The following is a 23,507-nucleotide window of genomic DNA, read 5'->3' on the forward strand; positions in this document are numbered from 1 at the left end:
TCATGGCTGAGTGGGGACTGTTTCTTTTTCTATGATTGTTTTGAATTAAATCTCTTTCCTTTTGGGTAAACTGTTTCCATTCATATGGGGGGGATTTAATCAACAATTCATGAATATGGGCTTTCGCTGCATCCCAGACTACTAGTCAGGTTTCCTCTGGCATAATATTCTGACTAAAAAAATAATAATTCAAGATGTTGTGCTATCCTATCTCTAATTTTGCAAAATGAAGTTGTCTAACCGCCATTGTTTATCAGATCAAGCTTCTGCAAATTATTTATTTATTGAAACTGGGGGGTGATTGGGTGGATTCGAGTTTCATTCATCTTTGCTTAGTATATACAGAAATATACCGTATTTTTTGCACCATAACACTCACTTTTTTCCTCCTAGAAAGTAAGGGGAAATGTCTGTGCGTGTTATGGAGGGAATGCCTGTGGGTGGCATGCCTACGGATTTTCCTCCTCTAAAAACTATGTGCGTGTTATGGTTGGGTGTGTGTTATAGAGCGAAAAATACGGTAAATTATAAACATGAGAATAGAAAGTGCAATCTTTATCAGTAGGATGGCAGAATTTACAAATATATGTTAACGTGCGTTCTTCCACCTCTCATTTCTTATGATGGTACTTTTATGAAATCCTAGAATCATAGAATTGTAGTGTTGGAAGGGATCCCAGGGGTCATATAGCCAACCCCCTACAAGGCAGGAATTGCAATTAATCACTTTCCACTCTACATGTTATCACAAATATCCAGAGAACCAGCTTTATCGTTTCTACTTGTGAATTTAACATCCCATGCAAACCTTGGTTTAGCTTTTATGTGTTTGTCCCATTAAGTTCTGTTTTGCTGTTTGAGTTAGCTGGATAAAATTCAATAAAACGCTTTCCGAAAAGAATAAAATATCACCCAATAAATTATATTGTATTAGGCTCAGTCACAGGCTACCTGAAGGGTTGTATTCTGATGTATGAACCTGCCTAGGCTCTGAGATCTATGGGGGAGGCCCTTCCCTCCATCCTGACTCACTCCTGGGCCTATGGGGGGCATGGGACAGGGCCTTCTCAGTGCTGACTGCTTCCAGACAACTTTGGAACTACCTGCCTAGAGAAGCTAAACTAACTCCCCCTTAACTGACATTCCACCAGCAGGCAACTGTTTCATTCTGGCAGGCCTTTCATTGAATCAATTGTAGAGTTGGAAGGGAGCCCAAAGTCATCTCATCCAACCCCCTGCAATGCAGGAATCCCATCTAAAGTTCCCTGTTTTTAAGGAAAGTGTTTTTAAACTTCTTTGCAGTGAGCTGGGCTAGGTGACCTCCTGTGGAAGTCTGAGAAGAGGATTTCCTTTTATCCATCATGAATCTCTCAATATTCAGTTTTGTTGGTTGTCTAGCGTTAAGAGAGAGGGAGAGGAACTTTTCTCTACCAACTTCCTTGCTCAGTTTGCAAGGCTGCCCTTTCCATTGATGGATCCATGTGGAGAGGATGAGAGATGCCTCCCGGTCCCTGCAGTCACTGGCTCCTTACTGGCCTATCTCCAGCAATTGGGGGGGGGTTGACACGAGAGTTGTGGGCTCACTTTGACATCTGGATTGAGGGTGGCTGGTGGCTGATGCACACACCGAGTGGCAGGCTGGCTTTTTCCATGTGGATGGCAAAGGGCACCCTTGTCATTGATGGCTGCCTGGTTGCAAATGTTCGCTGTTTGCTGCCTCTCCTTGCAGAGATGAAGCCTCATCCCTGATCCCAGAATGAGGCTTGCTAATGATTTCTTAAAGGTGCTTTTGGACAGTCCTAAGAACAAAACAAGAGCCTGCCGGATCAGGCCAGTGGCCCATCTTGTCCAGCATCCTGTTCTCATGGTGGCCACATGCCCCTACGAAGCTAGGTATCTAGATGGACAGCCTCTGGACTGGTGGGTTCCATAGGAACACACAAAGAGTCTTTTGGACTGAGAAGAATACAGTGAAGGCACCTGCTTGATATCAATAGGGGGGAGTTCCAAAGTGAAGTGCTGCCACAGTAAACAATCAAGTTCTTAGAAATGAGGATCAGGGATTACCTGAAGCCAGTTCCATGGACTGAAGTGGACAAATAAATGGAGTTAAAGTAAAAGTAAAGGGACCACTGACCATTAGGTCCAGTCGTGACCGACTCTGGGGTTGCAGCACTCATCTTGCTTTATTGGCCGAGGGAGCCAGGGTACAGCTTCCAGGTCATGTGGCCAGCATGACTAAGCCGCTTCTGGCAAACCAGAGCAGCACACGGAAACGCCGTTCACCTTCCCGCCGGAGCAGTGCCTATTTATCTACTTGCACTTTTGACATGTTTTTGAACAGCTAGGTTGGCAGGAGCAGGGACCGAGCAATGGGAGCTCACCCCGTTGCGGGGATTAAAACCGCCGATCTTCTGATTGGCAAGTCCTAGGCTCTGTGGTTTAACCCACAGCTCCACCCACGTCAGTGGACCTATATATAGGCTTATATATGCTTTTGCAGGCAAACTGGTCCCAAGTTGTGAAGGACTTTATATCCTGACAGTAACCCCATGAACTTGACCCAGTAGTATATTGGCAACAAGTGCATATCTTTGAGCACAGGTGTTAAATGCTGGCAAGGCCTTACTGCTGGCAGAAATCATGCTGCAGCCCTGCAAGGATGCCTGGTTTTGCACCTGTTGGTTAAACTGAACTAAGGCAGATTCGTAATGAATTCATATAGAGAAACTGCCACTGACCTGGGATGTCAGTAAGGAGCAAAAAGCACCCTTGTGGCGGGGGGCTGGTTAGCTGCAATTCTTGAATTGCAGGGGATTGGATGGGTCACTTCCAAAACTACAGTGTGATTCCATGAATGCAAAGTGGACATTCGCGGCAGAGAGCTGCCCACCCAGCTGGGAACGCCTTTTAGAACACAAATGTCCCCCAGTGTTTCCAGAACATTGCTTGGGGGTGCAGCTTGGGGATGCCTGCTGCATCTTGAGAGAGGCACCATTCCTGAGAACAGGGGCAGCCTTAGGAAGGTGGTGCTCTGAGTAACAATGGAGTGTGGGGCTTGTGGGATCTTTGGTACTTGGGAGAGAGATTCCTTCCCACCATCCCTGATCCCATAGGGGTCCAAAGGTGCTCTGGCCAACATTACCTTTTGTGGCTATTCAGCTGCGAGCCATATATTCCCAGGAGGCAAAGGTCTTGATCTGCTCCATCAAAACCAGAAGGAAAAAGAGGAGGATTTGGGGCTGGAGTCCACCTCTCCCCATAGCTGGAGAATGGTAGTCAGCCAGCTCTCTGGAAGGCTCCCTTGTCTCTATAAAGAGAGCATAGCCTGGGGGTGTTTTGCGTGGGGCTGGTGCAAAATGCGAAGAATGTGCAGATTTTGGAGTTTGTTTCTGGTTTGAGAGTTTTTTTGTTCTTGTTCTATTCTTCTTCTCTCTTTGCTGCTCCGGCTGCCTGACTCAGCCCATTGTAAAAAGCCTGTATACTTTGTTAAAAGCCCACAGATTTAGCATTGCAGGAGACTGGACTAGATGAACCTTGGGGTCCCTTCCAACTCGACTACTCTATGATACACAGTGCATAGTTAAACAATGGAACTCAGTCCCCAGGAAGCAGGGATGGCCAACCTGGATGGCTGCAAGAAAAGATTAGACAAATTCATGGAGGGCTATTGATGGTTGTTAGCCCCTCTTGTGGTTTCCAGCAACTGGTATTCAGAAACATTGCTGCCCCTGTTAAGGCAGAGCATAGCCACTGACAGCCCTCTCCTCCTCCATGAATCCATCAAATCCTCTTTTAAAGCCACTCTCAACTGGTGGGTCCCTGACTCCTGCAGGAGGGAGTTCCGCAATTTAACTAGGCACTACCCAAAGAAGGACTTTCTTTTACCTGTCTTGAAGCTCCCTGGGAAACAGTCGCTGCCTCCCAGAGTTGCTGTTGTGGCCAGTCAACTAAGACGAGGAGAACCACCGAGCCTGTCACTTTGAGTTCCTTGGAGAGGCAGATGGGATAGAAATGGAATAAATAATTACCTCCCAAAATTCAGCTTCACTGGATCCCCACGAGTTCTGGAGTTATGATCAGGCTGTGTGTGAGAGAGAGGGGGGGGCGAGAAAGATTGGGGGTAGAAAAGAGCGAGGAAAGTAAATCAAAATATCACCTTTCCCCCAGTGCAATTCTTGCTCCCATCCCTACTCTGAGGCTACTGGGGGCGGTGTCTGGGCTCCTCCCCGACTGCGCTGGGCCTGGCAGGCGACTGGCCGCCTGGCGAGGTTTTGCCTCTGCCCCCGCCCAGGCGCACCACTCACGCGCCTCAGCTGGGAGAGGAGAGCGGAGCTTCTAGCTCGCTGCAGCGGCGGCGGCACTTCGGAGCCGGGATGCCCGGAGCCCTTTGCTGAGGAGAAGGCAGGTGCGTCCCGGGCTGGGGGGAGGAGGGGCTTGGAGGGGAGGGGGGCTTCCCTCCCGTATGAAGTTTGTAAGACTCCTCCCCCCCTCCTGGATCTTCCCCTTTCTCCAAAGGGGCCAGGAGAAGAGGAGCATCAGTGCCCGCCCCGGGAAGAAGAAGCTAGCAACTGTCCGGGCAGGTGTGCTCAGTCGGATCCCCAGGAAGGGAAGATGTTGTCTCCCCAACAGCACCTTGCTGCAGCGCGTTCCTAGGCTGGTAGCCCCCTTCTCCGGACAACTGCTTTCCCGCCCTGTCCCCCCCCACAGCAAGTTGGTTGGGTGCCCCAAAGATGGGGAGGGGGGCTTCCCCAGGCGATCCCACACTCTCTTAACACAGTCGAAGTCGTGGGCAACCAATGAAGCTGAAAGTTGGACTCAGAGTGGATAAAGTAATGCATTTAAACTGCAACACTCCCTCCTGTGGGAGGCAGGTATGGCCACCTATTTAGATGGTTTTAAAAGAGAGATGGACAAATTCAGGGAAGAGAGTATTAGTGATTACTAGTAGCCACAGTCGCTATGTTTCGCCTCCATGGTCGGAGGCAGCAATGTTTCTGAATACCTGGCTACCTCAGGAGGGGAGAGGGGTCTCGCTTCCCATGCAGGCATCTGATTGGCCACTGTGAAAACAGGATGCTGGGCTAGATGGGCCACTGGCTTGACCTAGCAGGGCTCTTCTGATGTTATCATGGAACCTCCAGCTCCTGAGGTAGTCTATCTCAATTCTTAGGTTCTTTGGGGTATGTTTTTAAGCATTGCTGTTGGTCTCCATCTGAGGATTCTTCCTTTGCCCCCACCCTGCCCCCACTGATGACAGTCGTTTAGAGCAATGGATGAAGGATGGGCAGAGTTGGGCTCGCTTTGGTCCAACCCTGTCACACACAACCCTGCAAAATGTAGCTGCCTCTTCGTTTTCGCCAGAAGCAAGTTCTCAGACGTTCTCTCACCCACAAGTGTGACCAAGATCCTGGTTGGACTAGATGGCCCATGGGGTCCCTTCCAACTCTACAATTGTAGGATGTTATGATCCAGAGTCTAAAGCAGCACTTCGCCATCCTGGTGCCCTCTATAAGTTTTGGACTGTGACATCCATTTGCTCCTGCCAGCACAGCTGTTTGGAAGTGAGTTTGGTCAGCTGAGAGCCAGCCAAGTGGGTAAAGACTGGAGCCCTCATTTTCTGGAGTCTTGTGGGTGGCAATGATCCATGGGGTGCTCCTGAGAGTGGGTGGCCAAGTAGAGGAAGAGTTTTGTTCGTTCTTTGCATCACACGGCCAGCCTCTTCTGAAAAACACTCAAAGCAGGACATCAGGCTCCGTTTGCCATCCACCCTGTTTTTCAACAACCCCACAAAGAAAGTCAGGCAGAGGAGCAGCAACTGACCCAGAGCCACACCAGGCAGCTTTGCGGACTGTACATCCTCCCACTAAGGTTAATGGCACTGGGGTGTGTGTTTTTAATGCCCGTGCCACAGCCTCAGTCCCCACACAGAGTCAGGCTAATTAGTGCATCTAGATCATGTTATCTACACTGGCTGGCAGCTGTGGCTCTTCAGGATTTGGGGCAGGAAACATTCCCAGGCCTACCTGGAGTTGCTGCTGGGGACTGAACCTGTATGCAGAGCAGGTGCTGTCCCCGTTCAGCTACAATCCTTCCTCTAAAAAAAGTTTATGGTTCTGAATTAAATAGGAAGTAGGAAGCTGCCTCAGAGCAACTGGTCAGGTAATTGTTCCACCTCGACCACTACTTTCTACACTGTCTGGCAGCAGCTCTTTGGGGCTTCAGGTAGGGGGCTTTCCCGGGCCTACCTGGAGACACCATTGTGGATTGAACCTGCAACCTTCTGCATGCAAGGCAGGTGCTTTGTCCCTCTGCTGCAGCTAAAAATAAACCAAGATTCTAGTCCTTATGGGTCTGAATAAAGGGCTGGATTAAACAGAACTATAGGAAGCTGCCTTATACCACTTCACTAGACCATTGTTTCACATTGGTTTCTACTGTAAATTATGTTTTTGTGCGTTCTGGCTTCAGTCACGGTGCTCCGTTGTGCAAGAAGCGGTTTGGTCATGCTGGCCACATGAGCCGGAAAGCTGTCTGAGGACAAAGGCTGGCTCCCTTGGCCTGAAAGCAAGATGAGTGCCACAACCCCATAGTCGCCTTTGACTGGACTTAACCGTCCAGGGGTCCTTTACCTTTTTACCCTTTACCGGTACTATAAACACTGACTGCCATCAGTGGCTGTCCAGGGTTCCAGTCAGGGGACTGGACTTTCTCCTACCTCTACCTGGAGATGCTGAGATTGAACCTGGGGCCTTCTGCATGCAAAGCAGATTCTCTACCCCTGAGCTACAGCCCCTTGAAATCTCTCTCTAGACACACACACACACACACACACACACACACACACACATCTAATTTGGCCCATGGAGTGAAGGTCAGGGTAGTCACCTGAGCTTGACTCTCCAGCTCACGCGTCTTCCAACAAACCCATCCAGGTTTGCTGGGAAATCATAGAATCATAAAAGGGAACCCAAGGGTCATTTAATCCAACTCCCTGCAATGCAGGAATCTCAACTAAATCATCCATTGCAGGTGGCCATCCAAACTCAGCTTAAAAACCTCCAAGAAAGGAGAGTCTACTACCTTCCAAGGAGGTCCGTTCCACTGTCAAACAGCTCTTACCATCAGAAAGTTCTTCCTGATGTTTCATCAGAATCTCCTTTCTTGTAACTGGAAGCCATTGGTTCGGGTCCTACCCTGAGGAACAGGAGAAAACAAGCTTCCATGTGACAGCCCTTGAAAATGGCTATCACATCTCCTCTCCATCTTCTCTTCTCCAGGCTAAACATGCCCAGCTCTTTCAGCCGTTCCTCCTAAGGCATAGTTTCCAGACCCTTGATCATATTGCTCACCTTCCTCTGCCCACCTTCTAGCTTGTCCTTATCCCTCTTAAATGGTGGTGCCCAGAACTGGACACAGGCAGAATATAGTGTTACTATAACTTCCCTTGATCTGGGCACTCAAGTCTGCTAATGCAACCTAGAGTAACATTAGCCTCTTTTGCCGCTGCATCACACTGTTGGCTTAGTATAAGCTTGTGCCTCATACTAAAACCCCTGTATCCCTTTCAATCCACTGCTGTCAACCCAGGTGTCCCTCGTGTTTTATTAGTGCATTTGCTTATTCCTGCCTAAGTGTGGAACCTGACATTTGTCCCCCTTGAAATCCATTTGGTTTGTTCAATGGGGACAAATGTAAGGTTCTACATCTAGGCAGGAATAACCAGGTGGTTAGGTTATAAACAGCACTCAAGTAGCCAGGGCTGGACTTGGAGGTGGCAACAGCCGTTGGACCAAATGTAGAATCCTAAATTGTAATTGGAAGTGACCTCGAGGGTCATCTAGTCCAACTCCTTGCAATTTAGGAATCAGTGGCCTTTCTGTTTAAAACAAGGTTGTTAGTGGCTGTAACCACCTCAACCCCTCAAAGGGCCTTGAATTGCAAAGGTGAGGTTAACCGTCAAGCTAGTCACGGATTTGTGGGAACCAATGGTGAGTTTGTGGACAAAGTAGTTGAATTCTGAATCTGGTTTCACTTAAGTTTGGGTGGGCAGGATCCTTTCTCCTCAGAGCCCTGTTGAGTCAGGATGGCATAAAGCTAAACATGGGAAGATACAGGATAAAAGGAAATGTTTCTTCACTCAGCGCATGATTAAAATGCGGAACTCCTTCCAGCAGGAGGCAGAGGTGGCCACCAACTTGGATGGTTTTTTTAAAAAAGGATTGGACAAATTCATGGAGGGAAAGAAGAAGAAGAGTTTGGATTTGCTATCCCGCCTTTCACTCCCTTTTTAAGGAGTCTCAAAGCGGCTAACATTCTCCTTTCCCTTCCTCCCCCACAACAAACACTCTGTGAGGTGAGTGGGGCTGAGAGACTTCACAGAAGTGTGACTGGCCCAAGGTCACCCAGCAGCTGCATGTGGAGGAGCGGAGACCGAACCGGGATCCCCAGATTACGAGACTATCGCTCTTAACCACTACACCACACTGGCTTAATGGCTACTAGCCAAGATGGCTAAATTCTTTCTCCCTCCATGGTCAGAGGCAGTAATGCTTTTATAAATACCAGTTGCTGAAAGGGAGAGGAGAGTGCTCAGGTGCTTTGGGGTTTCCTTTGAGGGCATCTGGTTGGCCACTGTGAGGACCAGACGTTGGAGTATGTGGGGCACTGGGCTTGATCCAGCAGGATCTTCTTATGCTCTTATGTCAGAAGATGCTATATTGAACACTGGAACCTCTGTGACCCAGTTTCTCTGCAACAGTGTTCCACAAGAACACTAATGGGCTAATTCAGGGAGGAGATGGCTACTAGTCAAGATGACCCTGTGAGCTTAGGAAGTGAGAGGGCTGTTGTGCTCTGGTCCTATCTATGGGTCTCCCATTGGGGCATCTGGTTGGCCACTGTGAGGACAGGTTGCTCGACTAGATGGGCCCACTTTGCCCTGATCCATCAGGGGCTCTTCTGGGGTTCCGGCAGATTGTTACAGTTCTGCTATTCAGAACTGAATAATTCTAGACTTTCAGATTTTAACATGGGAAAGAAGGGTTGATTCACCAGAATCACAGAATTAGAAAGGACCCCAAGGGTCATGTAAGCTTACCCACTGTAATGCAGGAATCTCAACTAAACCATTCCTGACAGCTGTCGATCCATCCTCTGCTTAAAAACCACCAAAGAGGGATAGCTGGCCTTCCTTTCCTTCTGGATTCCTTCCCTTCTCAAAGAACCAAGGCAATTTAATCTCATTCTCACTCTTTTCTTGAGTCGGCTTTCTGTTTTAAGTGCCATAAGGCCAGCAGCTAACTTTAAATACTTGTGGGGGCTGCAGGAGGCGAAGTGTGGGGGAAACTCACTCCTAGGAAGGATATTTATAATCAGCAGGTGATGCCATTGGAGGAGGATGGACTTGGAATAGGCAGCACAACAACTTAACTCCTAGTGGGGCATGAGGCTTAACTGGGCTCAGAGGAAGGAAGTTTTGCAAACTTGCAAGACCTCCTGCTGCTGTCCAGATGCGTTGGACTACAATGCCCACCAGCTGCCAGGCAGCACAGCTATCAGATGACCCTGGGGCTGGTGCAATTTGTAGGGGAAAGTGTTGTTTACAGAGAACCAGCCTGGCAGAAGCTGCTTTAGACCCAGGCATACTCTCGGACTTTGGGATTCTTTTTGACCTGCACATAGTTTTCCCCCAGGCTCAAGAAAAAGCAAAAAGAGAAGGAAAGAGAAAGAAGTTGGGTGTTCCTGCTCAGCAGGTGGTGGCAGCGGGGGTTGTTGCCCCAGTGCAGTGGGTGGCCAGTCACCTGCCCAGGCCAACCATGATAGTCAGTCCCCAGGTCACACAGGAGGCTTCTTTGGGCTTGTCCTGGACAAATATCTACTCTACACCCATGCAATGTAGGAATCCCAGCTGAAGAATCCCTGACAAAGGGCCACCTGCCCTCCATTTCAAAACATCCAGGGAAGGATATGATAAATAACAATAATGCAATAATACTTCAGTTGTGAAGCTCACAATTTCCATTTCTCATCCTCCCCCTGCCATGCTTCATACATTCCACCCCATTCCTGCTCTCCCAGACTTTGCCACACAGAGAAAAGAGGAGCACAGATTATCTTCTGGGTGTTTGGGGCTTTTCATTTCTCATCCTTCTACCCCCAACCCACCATGGGCACAGACCTTCTGCAATTCCTGCATTGCAGGAGCTTGGGCTGGATGACCCTTGGGGTCCTTCCCAACTCTACAGTTCTAAGACTCTGTGACAATGGGGACAACAGCAAACACCAACACAGCTGTGCAAATGCCCCCAAATTACAGCTCTTCAGAGCAAAGCGATCGGTGGTTGACCCAAATGAGCACCTTTTGCCAGACAGCCGGGTTATTTTTATCCCAGCCTCCCTGTATGCAGGGAAGCCCCAGAGCTCTTCCTGACAGCTTAACGCCCAAAGAAATGGCCAAAAATGCAAGCAGCTGCATGGATCCGTTATTGTATGCATACACACTCTGCCCCACAGGAACAATAGAATCGTAGAGTTGGAAAGGACTCCCAAGGGTCATCTAGTCCAACTCCCTGAAGTACAGAAATCACAGCTAAAGCATCCCTGGCAGACAGCCACCCAACCTCTGCTTAAAAGCTTCCAAGGAAGGAAAGTCCACCACCTTCTGAGGCAGTCTGTCCCGAGGGACTCCCTCTGTACCACTGTCGGAATAGCTCCTGCCCTCAAGAACTTCTTCCTAATGTTCCTTTCTTGTCATTTGAAGCTGCGGGTTCAGGTCGTGAACAAGCTGCCTCCATGTTCCAGGTGGCAACCCTTCAGATATTTGAAGGTGGCTCTCATGTCTCCTCTCAGTGTCCTCATATCCAGGCTAAACATTCCCACCTCCCTCAACCATCCCTCATCAGGCTTGGTTTCCAAGACCCTCCATCATCTCTGTCACCCTCCTCTGCACACCTTTCTAGCTTGTCAATATCCTTCTGCAGAGGGTCTTTTTGGGGTGGGGGTTGCTCGAGATATCCACAGGTGGTCTTTAAACCTGGTTCCCTCTCTGGGAACCATCAGAACAAAACAAAAAAAAGGGGGGGAGTTATTGCATAAAAAACATAAGAAAAGCTTACTGCATCCAACTTAGCATCCTCTTCTCACAGCGGCCAACCTGATGCCTGTAGAAATCCCTCAAGCAGGACCCAAACACAATAGCCCTCACACACACACCCATGGTTTTTAACAACTCAATAGCTCTCTTCTCCATGGATTTGTCTAATGTTGTTTTAAAGCCATCCAAGTCGATGGCCATCACTGCCTCCTGTGGGAATTCCGTAGTTCTTAACTGGGATCATAGACACTACCCTAAGGTTACCAGATTTTTTCCAATGAATCAGGGGACACTTTTCAACTTCAATGGATTTTGTCAGGGGATTGATTTGTAAATCCGGGGACTGTCCCCAGGAAATGGGGACGTCTGGTAACCTTACTCTACCCCAGAAGCCAGAGATTCCCCAAACCAGCAGGGACTGGGTTAACAGCACAGCTTGCTAAACACAGAGAAATAATTCATCTTCTAGCAATGCTGAAGGGAGAAAATAAAACACACACACACACTAGGCTTCTATTTAGGGCAGCATCGAAATTAGCCACCCAGTGGAGGAATCTGGCCTTTTGAGCTGCCTGAAGGCTGATCAGGAATTAAGAGAGAAAATAAATAAATTCTCATCCTTGCCACCCAAGGGGGGGGGGGGATCTGCTATTGCACAGCCAGTGGGAAGAGGGTGATAGCAGAGGCAGATTTAGGGTAGTGGTAGGTGACTCCCTAATGAGGAGGACAGCAGTGTACAGAAGCAACAGGATGTCCTGGGAGTTGTATTGTCTTCCAGGTACAAAGGTTAACAACAGGGCAGAGAAGTTGCCAAGCTGACCACAACTCACCTTCCTTTTGATTCATAGGGGGTACAAATTACACTGCCAGACACAGACTTCAACATACAGCAAAGGGACTATGAGAGTCTGGGCAGGAAGTTGAAGGACTTTTGAGCACAGGTGGCTTTTCCATCACTCCTTCCTGTTGGAGGTCATGGCCCAGGAAGAAAGGGGAAAATACTGGAAGTAAACCACCGGCTGCGCAGGTGCTGTCGCCAGGGAAGGTTTGGCTTCCTGGTCCATGGTCTCTGCTTCCTTGAGGAAGAACTTCTTGCCAGAGATGGATCGCACCTGACATTGGTTGGCAAGAATGCGTTTGCTAATCCTCTTGCAAACCTGATCAGGATTGCTTTAAACCAAATCCTGAGGGTGGGGTGGGGGAAACAATATTACAAACCACAGGGGAATACCTGGTACTGGGAATAATAGTTTCATTGATGCACAGGAAACTGAGGTGGTGCTCCAGAAACCTGCTAAAGGGCAGGGAACTACAAGAAGGAAGCAGCTAGAGGGAATGACTCAAATGCACAGAGCAGGAACACCATCTGGGGGAGGGCTGAGGGCTACCTCAAATTTTTGAGGAAAGGGCCCCCTCAAAATTGCACAACTCTGCATGACATGCTCACCTCACTCACACACACTGCAGGGTGTGCTGATGTCACTCACACAAGCTGCATGGCATGCACACAACATGTCAGCACACCCTCCAGTGTGCGCACATGGCGTGAGAATGCCCCATGGTGTGGGTGCATGACACCAGCACTTTCTTGGTCAGTGTATGCCAATGGGGAGGGGAGGGGTACATTGAGATGAGCAGCTAGTTTTATTGTGCTTTTGAATTTATCCCAAATTTTCCTGCCTGCTTCTCACCTCAACGTCTTGCAAATTACCTGTAAGTGTCTCCCCACTTATAATACGTACAGTGGTACCTTGGGTTAAGTAATTAATTCGTTCCGGAGGTCCATACTAAACCTGAAACTGTTCTTAACCTGAAGCACCACTTTAGCTAATGGGGCCTCCTGCTGCCGCCACGCTGCCAGAGCACAATTTCTGTTCTCATCCTGAAGCAAAGTTCGTAACCTGAAGCACTATTTCTAGGTTAGCGGAGTCTGTAACCTGAAGCGTATGTAACCTGAAGCGTATGTAACCTGAGGTACCACTGTACCCAAAAGCATCAGTGCCATGCTGATATAGTGGCATCTAAGGTTGATCTTGTCTGGTTCATACACTAAGCCACCAGGTCCCAGAATTTATGCTCCCTTTGCTCAGACACTGCCAGCCCTAATTCTTGCCACCGTCATGTCACAAAATTCACTTTTTTATTCTTTAGGATTTTCTTATATGCCTCTCTTATCTAACTCATATTTCCCTTATTAATTTCAGAATGTTCTCCCCCCAAAAAAGCAACAACAACATGATAGCTCGTAAAAGATCTTGTTTTGTCTCTTTGCATTGCCCATCAACTCACCTTCTTTGGTATTCCTATATACCACTTGTAGCGCTGGGATTGATCAGATAGCATCTGATGACTGTATTAACATACAGAAAATCCGAGAGACCGGACTCCACAGCGCTGATCACAAAAGAGACCGGACTCCACAGCACTGATTTCCCCAGCTTAATTCAGTGTGGGGGGGCAGTGGTCCAACCCTCACTTCCTCATCCCTTTAATTGCTTCTTAACTGATGGAAGACTTTCCTGGGAGCATCCTTGTAAATGCAAGGGGCTGATATGCTATAGCCAAGTTTCTTGTAAGCAGATAATATCAGATTTTTGCAGGAGCATTGCCAAATCTTTGTCTCATTTCCTGTTGTCCCACCATGCCAGGTTCCAAGTGACAAGGGAAGCTCCACATAGAGTGCATTATAATAATCCAGTGTTTTAATGATATTAATACTATTTTTGAATATATATATATGCAATCTTGCCATCTGATTTTGAAGAGCATGTAGGAACTGGGATGCATTTAGACAGCTAAGTTCTGGTTTTGATGATCCACTTTAAATATGGTGGGAAATCGAGACTGGAAAAAACTATTATTATTTCTTCTTTGCAGAAAATCAAGCGGGCGCCTTCAGACGAGGAGTGCTTCTTTGAGCTGCTGAGCAAATTCCAGAGCAACCGGATGGATGACCAACGCTGTCCCTTGGAAGAAGGCCAGAAGGAGGCCGAAGAAGCTACAGTGGCCACCCTGGTGCCTGCCCTGGAGGAGAGGACCTGTAAGCTTTTGTTGAGCTGCTCCCAGGGCCCTTGCTGTGCTGGGATAGCTATGTGTCCCCTTCTGTCTTAAATAAGGGCAGATAAAAGGAAGGATATCTTCATGCAGCACTGTTAATCTGCGGATATTCTTCCTGCGGGTACCATTGAGGGTCACCAACTTGAAGGGCTTTAAAAAAGTATTAGACGCATTCATGGAGGAGAGGGCTATCAATGAGGCTATCAATGTTGGAGGGTTCATGGCAGAGAAAAGAAATTCATGCAGCACAGTGTTAGTTTGTGGAACTCCCTCCCACAAGAGGCCATGATGACCATCAAATTGGATGAACACATTCTGAACTCTGTGCTTCATTAATACATCTATCCCTTTATCTGCCCATAAGATAAGCCCTGCAGCTGGATCAGGCCAAATATCCTGTTCTCACACTGGCCAGCCAGACGCCCCAAAGGGAAACCCACATGCAAGAGCACTCTCCCCTTCTGGGGTTTCTAGCAACTAGTATAATCAAGAAGCGTTTACTGCCCCCAACTGTGGAGGCAGAGCATAGCCATCTTGGCTAGTCGCCATCAATAGCCTTCTCCTCCTCCATGAATTTGTCTAATCCTCTTTTAAAGCTGTCCAAGTAGGTGGCCATCACTGCCTCCTGTAGGAGGCAGTTCCACAGATTAATTCTGTGCTGCAAAATGAATCCTCTCAACATTCACCTTCGTTGGATGCCTGTGAGTTCAAAGTCGACACTTCCTTGCATCAAAATATTAAGCAGGGGTTTGTGTGCATGGATCAAGAGAGGAAGCTCCGGAAAAAAACAGGCACAGGAGATGCAGGCAGAGCGCCAAAGCTGCGAGGCAGGCAGGAGGCAGTGTTGAAAAGGTCAGGCTGTGTTATGACAAGGAGCGGGGTTGAGCGAGGCTCTCTCGCTCCTAAAAATAGAAAGAGAGCTTCTTGTCGTCCCTGCTGATGCGGGAGCGCCCCTGGGGGCTCTTGCTTTCCTCCACAGGGCCCACACCTCCTCCTGCTTGCTTCAAAGTATTTGGACACATACAAAAGCACTGAGGGACCCATCTAGTCCAGCATCTTCTTTTCACAGTAGCCAACCTTGACATCTGAAGTGGGGGGCATTCCACAGGGGGAGCGCGGCAATTGAGAAGGCCCTTTGATTGGTTCCCTGTAACTTCACCTCTCACAATAAGGGAACTGCCAGAAGGTCCTCAGAGGAGGATCTCAGTGTCCGGGCTGGACGAGATGCTCCTTCAGGTATGCAGGGCTGAGGCCATTTTAGGTCAATGGCCAACACTGCTAATTGTGCTCAGAAATGTACTGGGAGCCAATGTAGATCTTTTATAACCATTGTTAAATGGTCCCAGCAGCTGCTCCCAGTCACCAGTCTGGCAGCCGCATTTTGGTTTAGTTGTACTTTCCAAGTCACCTTCAAAGGTAGCCCCACATAGAGGGCATTGCAGTAGTCCAAAGTGTGTGGGGGGGGGGAGATAACCAGGGCATTTATCACTCTGGAAGACAGTACACAGGCAAGTAGGGTCTGAGCCTGCATACCAGATGGAGCTGATAAACAGCCGCCCCAGGCACATAATTAACCACTGCTTCTATGGACAGCTGTGAGACCAAAATGGCCTCCAGGCATCACACCTGGTCCTTCAGGGGCACAGTTACCCCATTCAGAAGTAAGGAATCCTCCCACCTGCCCGCCTCCTATCCCCCAGAAAAAGATACTCAATCCAGTGACCACCATCCACCCCACTCCCCAACCAACTCTGTTCACACACCTATCTAAGCTAGCGGGCACATCTTATGCCAGGAGTTCTGCAGAGTAGCTATGTGTATTGCAAGCTGCTGAGCAAGGCTTGTTGCTGGGACTAATTCTGAGCAGTGTGTTCCACAAGATGCTGGTATTTGCTGATAAAATCCTCGATTACTTCAGAGCAAGCAACCTGGAATAATTTCTAATCACTGCACTACACTTTGCTATTATTATTCATATTATTACTATTATCATTATCATCATCATCATCACAGAATTATAGAGTGGGAAGAGACTACCAACAGTCATCCAGCCCAGCCCCCTGCAATGCAAGAATCACAACTAAAGAATCCCTGATAGGTGCCCTTCCAACCTTTGCTTAAAAACCTCCAATGAATCCTGAATTCATAGGGTTGGGAGGGATCTAAGGGTCATCTACTCCAACCCAGGGTCTCCCCAGGGTTCTGCTTTTTAATGTACTCAGTTATACTGTAAGCAATTAAAAAAAAAATCTTAATAAACTTAGATGTTTGAGAGGGAAGCACACTGTATTTGCAGATGATGCTAAACTGGGAGGGGCAGCTAATACAGTGGTACCTCCGGTTACGAACTTAATTCCTTCCAGAGGTCCATTCTTAAGCCGAAACCGTTCTTAACATGAGGCGCACTTTCGCTAATGGGGCCTCCCACTACTCCCGCCGCTGGCACATGACCTCCACTCGCATCCCGGGGCAAAGTTCACAGCTAGGGGCATCTACTTCCAGGTTAGCGGAGCTCATTACCCGAAGCATTCATTAAGGAGGACAGTACATAACCTGAGGTTCCACTGTACCGCAGAAGGTAGAATGAACTTCAGTGAGAACAAATGTCAGATTCTGCACTTAGGCAGGAATAACCAGATGCACAGGTATAGGTTGGGGGACACCTAGCTTGACAGCAGTGGATGTGAAAAGGGGTCCAAGGATCTTAGTAGACCACAAGCTTGTCATGAGTCAACAGTGTGATGCAGCAGCATAAAAAAGCTAATGCAGTTCTAGGCTGCATCTGCAGAAGGAAGGAATAGGAACTGAGCTTCACAACTGAAGTATTATGGTTGTGATTATTATCTCCTTCACTAGAGATCTTAAAGCAGAGGCTGGGTGGCTACCTGCCAGGGACACTTTAGCTGAGTTTCCTGATTTGCAAGCGGTTGGACTAGGTGGGGACCCTGGGGGTCATCTATTCTGTTTCTGCAATAACATTTCTTTCTTCCTGTGCACTGGCAGCCCAGTCCTCAATGGCCTCCCCACAGACTGAGGAGCTCTTCGACCTCATCGCCAGCTCCCAGAGCCGGCGGCTGGACGACCAGCGGGCCAGCGTGGGCAGCCTGCCAGGCCTGCGCATTACCCCCAACAACCTCAGCCACCTCCGCAGGGAAGGCGGCACACAGCAGGAGCCAGGCGACGAGTTCTTCAACATGCTCATGAAGTGCCAGGTATGTTTTGAGCATGGCTAATCACTTGACATCATTAAACCCACTTCAGAAACTGTCAGTTCCCAGCTTTTGAAAATATTGGGGCTTATTTTTTTGCTCTGTTCTTTTTTTTTGGGGGGGGGTGTTTGAAGTTGTGGAAGGGTACTCATCCAACTCTGAAGGGGTCCTGTTCAGAGCACTGGTCCATAGAACCACTGAATTGCAGAGTTGGAAGGTACCCCAAGAGTCATCTAGTCCAACCCCCTGCAATGCAGGAATCGTAGCTAAAGCATCCAATGATTTAAAAATATCTATACCACTATACATTTTTAAATGTCTCAGTGCATAAATGCAAACTCATGTGAAACTTTTTAAAATCAGAAAGAATCTGACCATTATGGGGAAAAGATGTATTCTCAATTGCTTGCATAGGCCAAACAAAAGGGGACAGTATTCCAGAGAGCAGGGCAGATGACATAGGAACATAAGAAGAGCCTACTGGATCAGGCCAATGGGCCATCTAGGCCAGCATCCTGTTCTCACTGTCACCAAATGCTGCTTAGGATCTAGGAGTCCCAATAGACTGCCTCTGGACCTGGAGGCTTCTAAGAATGTCACAAAAGCATTTCTAGGTCAGGCCAGTGGCCCACCTAGGCCAGCATCCTGTTCTCACAGTGGCTAACAGATGCCTCTGTTTCGAAACGGGCAAGGAGGATCAAAGCACAAAAGCGCTTTACCTTCCTATGAGTCTCAACAACTGGGATTCGAAAGCATTATTGCCTCCAACTATGGTGGGCAGAGCATAGCCATCATGACTGGTAGCCATCAATAGCCCTCTCCTCTGTGACATTGAATGCTCAGTTTCTTGTTGTTATAAAAAGAGCTGATCAACAACACTCCTGCAGGTGATCTCAGTGATGGAGCTAGGATGTTAGAGTTTCAGGCAGTCCCTTAGACCTAAGATGTCCAGGGCTTGACCCCAGCTCAGGAGATGGCCACCAACTTGGATGGCTTTAAAAGAGAGCTGCTGTGGACTGTTCACCACAATGACTCTGCTCTGGCTCCACGGCCACAGGCAGCAATGCTGCCAGAAACCACAGGAAGGGAGAATTGGTGTTGCACTGGAATCCTGCTTACTGGTTTCACATTTAGGCACTTGGGCGGCCACTGTGAGAACAGGATGCTGGACTAGGCAGCCAGAGAAGATTATAGCATAGAATCATAGCATTGGAAAAGACCCCCATTGGTCATCTAGCTCAACCTGCTGCAATGCAATTTCTGGGCAGTATTCCACCAGCTACTGGTCCTTGCTGATAAGGTTCTACATGACTTGGGAGCAAGTGACCAGAAGGACTGTCAGTGAGCATTGGTCCCAATTTAACTACCCCAGTGTGACGTGGTGGTTAGAGTCTGGGAGATCAGGGTTCAAATCTGCTGTTAGCCATGAAGTCCACTTTGGAGCAGTCAGTCACTCTCACTCAACCTACCTCGTAGGGTTTTTGTGGGGTGGTGGGAGAACCACGTACGTCCCCTTTAGATCATTGGAGGAAAGAAAATGCAATAAATAAATAATAATCCCAAGGATCATTTAGCCCAGCCTCCTGCAATGCAGGAACCACAACTAAAGAACCCCCAACCTTTGATTTAAAACCTCCAAGGAAAGAGAGTCCACCACCTTTGGAGGTCATAACAATAACAACAACAACTTATTTATATCCCTCCCTCCCCAGCCGAAGCCAGGCTCAGAGCGACTAACAACAGTAAAATAATACAACATTCTAAAATCATTTCATTATAAAATCAGTTCAGATCAAATTAATGGCAACCATTGGGCTAGTGTTCTGTGAGGATTGCCAAAGGAGGGGGTAAGGCTGTGCCAAAGGCCTGGTGGAACAGCTCTGTCTTGCAAGCCCTGCGGAAAGATGTCAAGTCCCGCAGCGCCCTAGTCTCTTGTGACAGAGCATTCCACCAGATCGGGGCCACGGCCGAAAAAGCCCTGGCTCTGGTTGAGGCGGTCTGAAGGGACACCCCCCCCGCAAGGATCATCTAGTCCAACCCAGTGCTAACCGCCTGACTCTCTTCTCCTCTCTGTGATGGCTCCCTCCTTCACTTCTTCTTCTCGTTCCTCCTCCCTATCCCTAGTCCTCTCGCATCGATGACCAGCGCTGTGCAGCCCCCGATGCCACCCCACGCGGTCCCACTGTGCCAGATGAAGATTTCTTCAGCCTCATTCAGAGGGCCCAGGCCAAGCGCATCGACGAGCAGAGGGTGGACCTGGCCTTGGGTGAAGAGGAAGCTGAAGAAGATGAAGCACAGCCCAGTCCTAGCTAAGACCGGTCCCCCGTGCAGGGTCTGGACTGAGCCCTAGTGCTGTGAGGACGCAGGCGCTGGGGGGGGGGGCGAGACATTGGGGCAATCTCAACTGTAGCAGTCCCGCCTCAAGGAAGTGGCTCTGAGCAAGGCCCATTTCTTGGAAGGGGGCTGTTCTCCTAGAGATGCTGGGGGTGGAAAGTTGAGTGTGCCTCTAGCACCAGGGGCAGTCTACCTCTAAGCTCCTAGAGACATTCATAAAAATGTACAGTTGGAAGAGCGCCCCTAAGGTTCAACTAGCCCAGCCCCCTCCAATGCAGGAGTCACAGCTAAAGCGTCCCTGACAGATGGCCTTCCATTGGTTTCAGGGAAGAGGACAGTGGGGGAGGGGGTTGCTTTTCACTCCTTCCCACATCTCCAAGCCCAGTCGAAACTGGAAATCAAGCCACCTGCAGGAATATCTCTGCCAAGATTCAATATATTCGCTAATTTATTCTATATACGACGTGTGTTAGACAATATAATTTTATTGAGGGGAGGGGTCCTTTATCTGCATGGTACTTTCCCCATCCCCATAAAAATCAAAGAGCTGCCAAATGAATTCTGTGGGGGAAGAGGGTGCTTATTAAACATTTTTGGAACACAAGGTTTTTTGGTGTTTTATTTCAGCTTCCGACTCTGAAACCAATACAAAGCTGGGAGGGGGTGGGGAGAAGAGTCTAATTCGCCCCACATGGCATTTTGGGGTGGGGTCACTCCCAGCTTTCCTGCCATTATTTGGCAAAGGGCCAAACCACATCCCAGGTGGCTCAAGCCGTCCCTTCTGATGGATCCTGAAACCAGAATCTTCTCTTGGGATTTGGCCACCAGCCCCCACTTGAAATAAATTGTAGGGTGCAGAGGGACCCCCAGTGGTCATCCACCTGAGCCCCCTGCAAGGCAGGAATCACAACTAAAGCATGCCTGACAGGTGGCCATCCAACCAATCATGACATCGAATGACCAGCATATGGGTGGCCCTGCCCAGCTATCTGCATGGGGGAGATAAAAGAACAGGCCCACCATGCCAAGCACACCTGGTGCACAGCTTTGCATATAATTAGGGTTTAAAAAAACACATCCTGATGTTCAGAACATCAGAAGTGTCTGCTGGATCAAGTCAATGACCCACCTAGTCCAGCAACAGTTGCCTTCCAGAAATCAGCAAGCAATCCAAACACAAGAGCTCTCTGCCCTCTTGTGGGTTCCAGAAACTTATATTCAGAAACATTGCTGCCTGCAACTGTGGGGGTCAGAGCTTGGCCATCATGGCTAGATGCCATCAACATCTCTCTCCTACTGCATGAATTTCCCTTATCCTTCAAAGCCATCCATGTTGGTGCCAACAGCTGCCTTCTGTGTGAGTACCATAGTCTAAGAAGGACTTTCTGACCTGAATCTCCCAACATACAATTTCATTGGATGTCCACGAGTTCTAGTGCTGTGAAAGAGGAAGAAAAACGTTTCTCTCTCCACTTTGTCCAGGCAGTGCATAATTTTATAAACTTATCTCATGTCACCTTTTCCTCACCTTTTGTCCAAGCTAAAAAGCCCCACACACTGCAACCATTTTTCATAGGGGCAGTCACTCCACCACCTCCCTTAATCATTTGGGTTGCACTTTTTTAAACTTTTCCCAATTTTGTGGAGTTTTTAGTGTATTGACATTGCACTCAACACTGCAAGAGTCAAAGTACGAAGGGGTCATAAATCAAACACAATCAGATTCTTCCTCCATCCTTTCGCCAGCTCCGTTTTAAAAATCTTTTCTGATGTTCTGCTGCCATCTGATGGAAAATCTCACATCCCACACAAAATACCTGAGCATCTTTTCTTAAAGGCTGTCAGGCCTCATCTGGAGCAACCTTTTGCTAACCTGCTACCCTCCATTTTGGACCATGGTCTCTTCCACAAAGCAGATGGCTGTATTAGGAGCTGATGGGAGATGTGGTCCAAAATGGCTTGAGGGCACTTAAGGGAAAATGTTCACCATCAAGCCATTTCAGAAAGCATCAATGTGCTTGAGGATTTACAGTGCTTCTCCTGGAACAGAGGCAGGCCAAGCCACCCTCACCCCTCCTTCTCATTGAGTCCTCTCAGTTTGGGAAAGGTTGCCCCTCGCACCTTCCATCTACAAGGTTGAGAGTAATGGCTGTATTGGCTCAGCACACCAACACCCTGCAGATTTCAATCAGAGAAGCACAGATCTATAAGGACTAGAATCTTACTTTATTTTTAGGCAAGGTACTGTAGCTCAATGGCATAGCATTCACCTTGCATGCAGAAGGCCCCGGGTTCCCTTTTGTTCAGAACCATGAGAACTAGAATATTCCCCAAAACACATTGTGCAGCATCAGTCCTACTTGGTGGCTTTGACACACATCTGTGTGAGTCAGGAGCAGTTGTGGCTACTCAACTGCTTCAATCGGCAGAACTGACACTACTACAGGTGCCACACAATTCAGTTTCTGCATTTGTAAGACACTTCACCTACACTTCAGAACTCCGTCTCCTTTGAAATCAAGCAAGCACCTTCACTGTATTCTCTTTGTTGCGTGCCAAAAACATTCTTGTTTAGACAAGTCTGTCCAGATGCTTAGAAAGTTGGTGTGAATCTTCAGGACCCTGCCACAGCCGGCACAGTGCAGATTTTGTGTGTGTGTTTTAAAATGCTTTTGCTTTTGAACTTAAAGAAACATAACACAAAATCAAAGTTATCCCTAACAAAAAATAAATAAACAGAAAAAATATCAATATATGTTACACTTTATCACAGTCTTCTTTTGGTTTCAATGACTTCCCGCCATTTCCATATGGCTTTAAATATGTATTTATCGAACACACTACACATCTGTTTTTAATAATTACTTGTCAAAGATATTGTACTTTCTTAAACTTGTTCAGTGGATTACAGAAGCTATTCAAAGGCTGCCAAAGACTTCATGCTATTACAATCCTTAATGTAATTTTTAAATAAACCCCGTTTATTAAAAAATACTTGGTCTGCATGGTCTCTTTTTTCTCCTGATAGCTTAGCCAGCGCTGTGTATTCCATTAATTTTTGTTGCCACTCCGACTTTGAAGGTATTTTTCCTCCTTTCCAGTTTGAGGCTATTAGAATTAGACTTTGAAGGTATTTTTCCTCCTTTCAGGTTTGAGGCTATTAGAGTTATTGCGGCCACTGTCACATATAAAAATAGTTCCCTTACATTTTTTTGTATATCAGGACCTAATATTCCGAGAAGGTAAGCCTCTGGGGTTTTTTTTTATAAACATAACCTTAAGCATTTTTTAAAGTTCCATATATATTTCATCCCAGAATTCCTTGATATTTTTTTTTGCAAGTCCACCACATATGCAGCATAGATCCCACTGCTTCTCCACATCTACAACATTTATTTGATACATTCAGTGCAGCAGATCTTCAAGGAAGCCCAGGAGAGATGGAGGCCAAAGGCTGGAAGTACCAGTTTACTGCCAACTTCGTGGAGAACTATAATGAGTCTCTGTGGGACCTGCTGGTATTGTGCCCTAAGAGGGGCTATCAGCTGAAGATCCGGAAAGCCAATGCACGGAGGAACAGCACGCCCCCAACCTCTGCTATGTCCCGTTGCTTCGGAGCAAGAGGTGCTGAAGGTGCTCCAGAGGGCCCAAGCTCAAGGCCACCTACAGCAGCCTCTCCAAGCCAGCTTAGCTTCCATCGATCAACACATTGCTTGGATCCCGAAGGCAGAATATTGGGAGTGCAATTAACAAGAGGGAAAGAAAAAAGAAGTGGTAGGAATTTACGCACCAAATGGAAATAAGACACAATA

General features: G+C 47.9%; 1 protein-coding gene across 2 annotated transcripts in view; it reads left to right on the top strand.

Moving 5' to 3' along the window:
- Window positions 1–20,299, top strand: part of GPSM1 (G protein signaling modulator 1) — a 61,141-nt gene extending 40,842 nt beyond the window's left edge. For both annotated transcript variants that reach the window (XM_082208155.1, XM_082208156.1), the window contains 3 exons: window positions 13,973–14,135; window positions 17,156–17,364; window positions 19,486–20,299. In XM_082208155.1, the coding sequence (XP_082064281.1) occupies window positions 13,973–14,135; window positions 17,156–17,364; window positions 19,486–19,674 (561 nt within the window). In that variant the 3' untranslated portion in view covers window positions 19,675–20,299. The remainder of the gene's footprint in view (window positions 1–13,972; window positions 14,136–17,155; window positions 17,365–19,485) is intronic.
- Window positions 20,300–23,507: the final 3,208 nt, after the last annotated feature.

This window comes from Podarcis vaucheri, assembly GCF_965113315.1.
Source record: "Podarcis vaucheri genome assembly, chromosome: Z".
NCBI lineage: Eukaryota > Metazoa > Chordata > Lepidosauria > Squamata > Lacertidae > Podarcis > Podarcis vaucheri.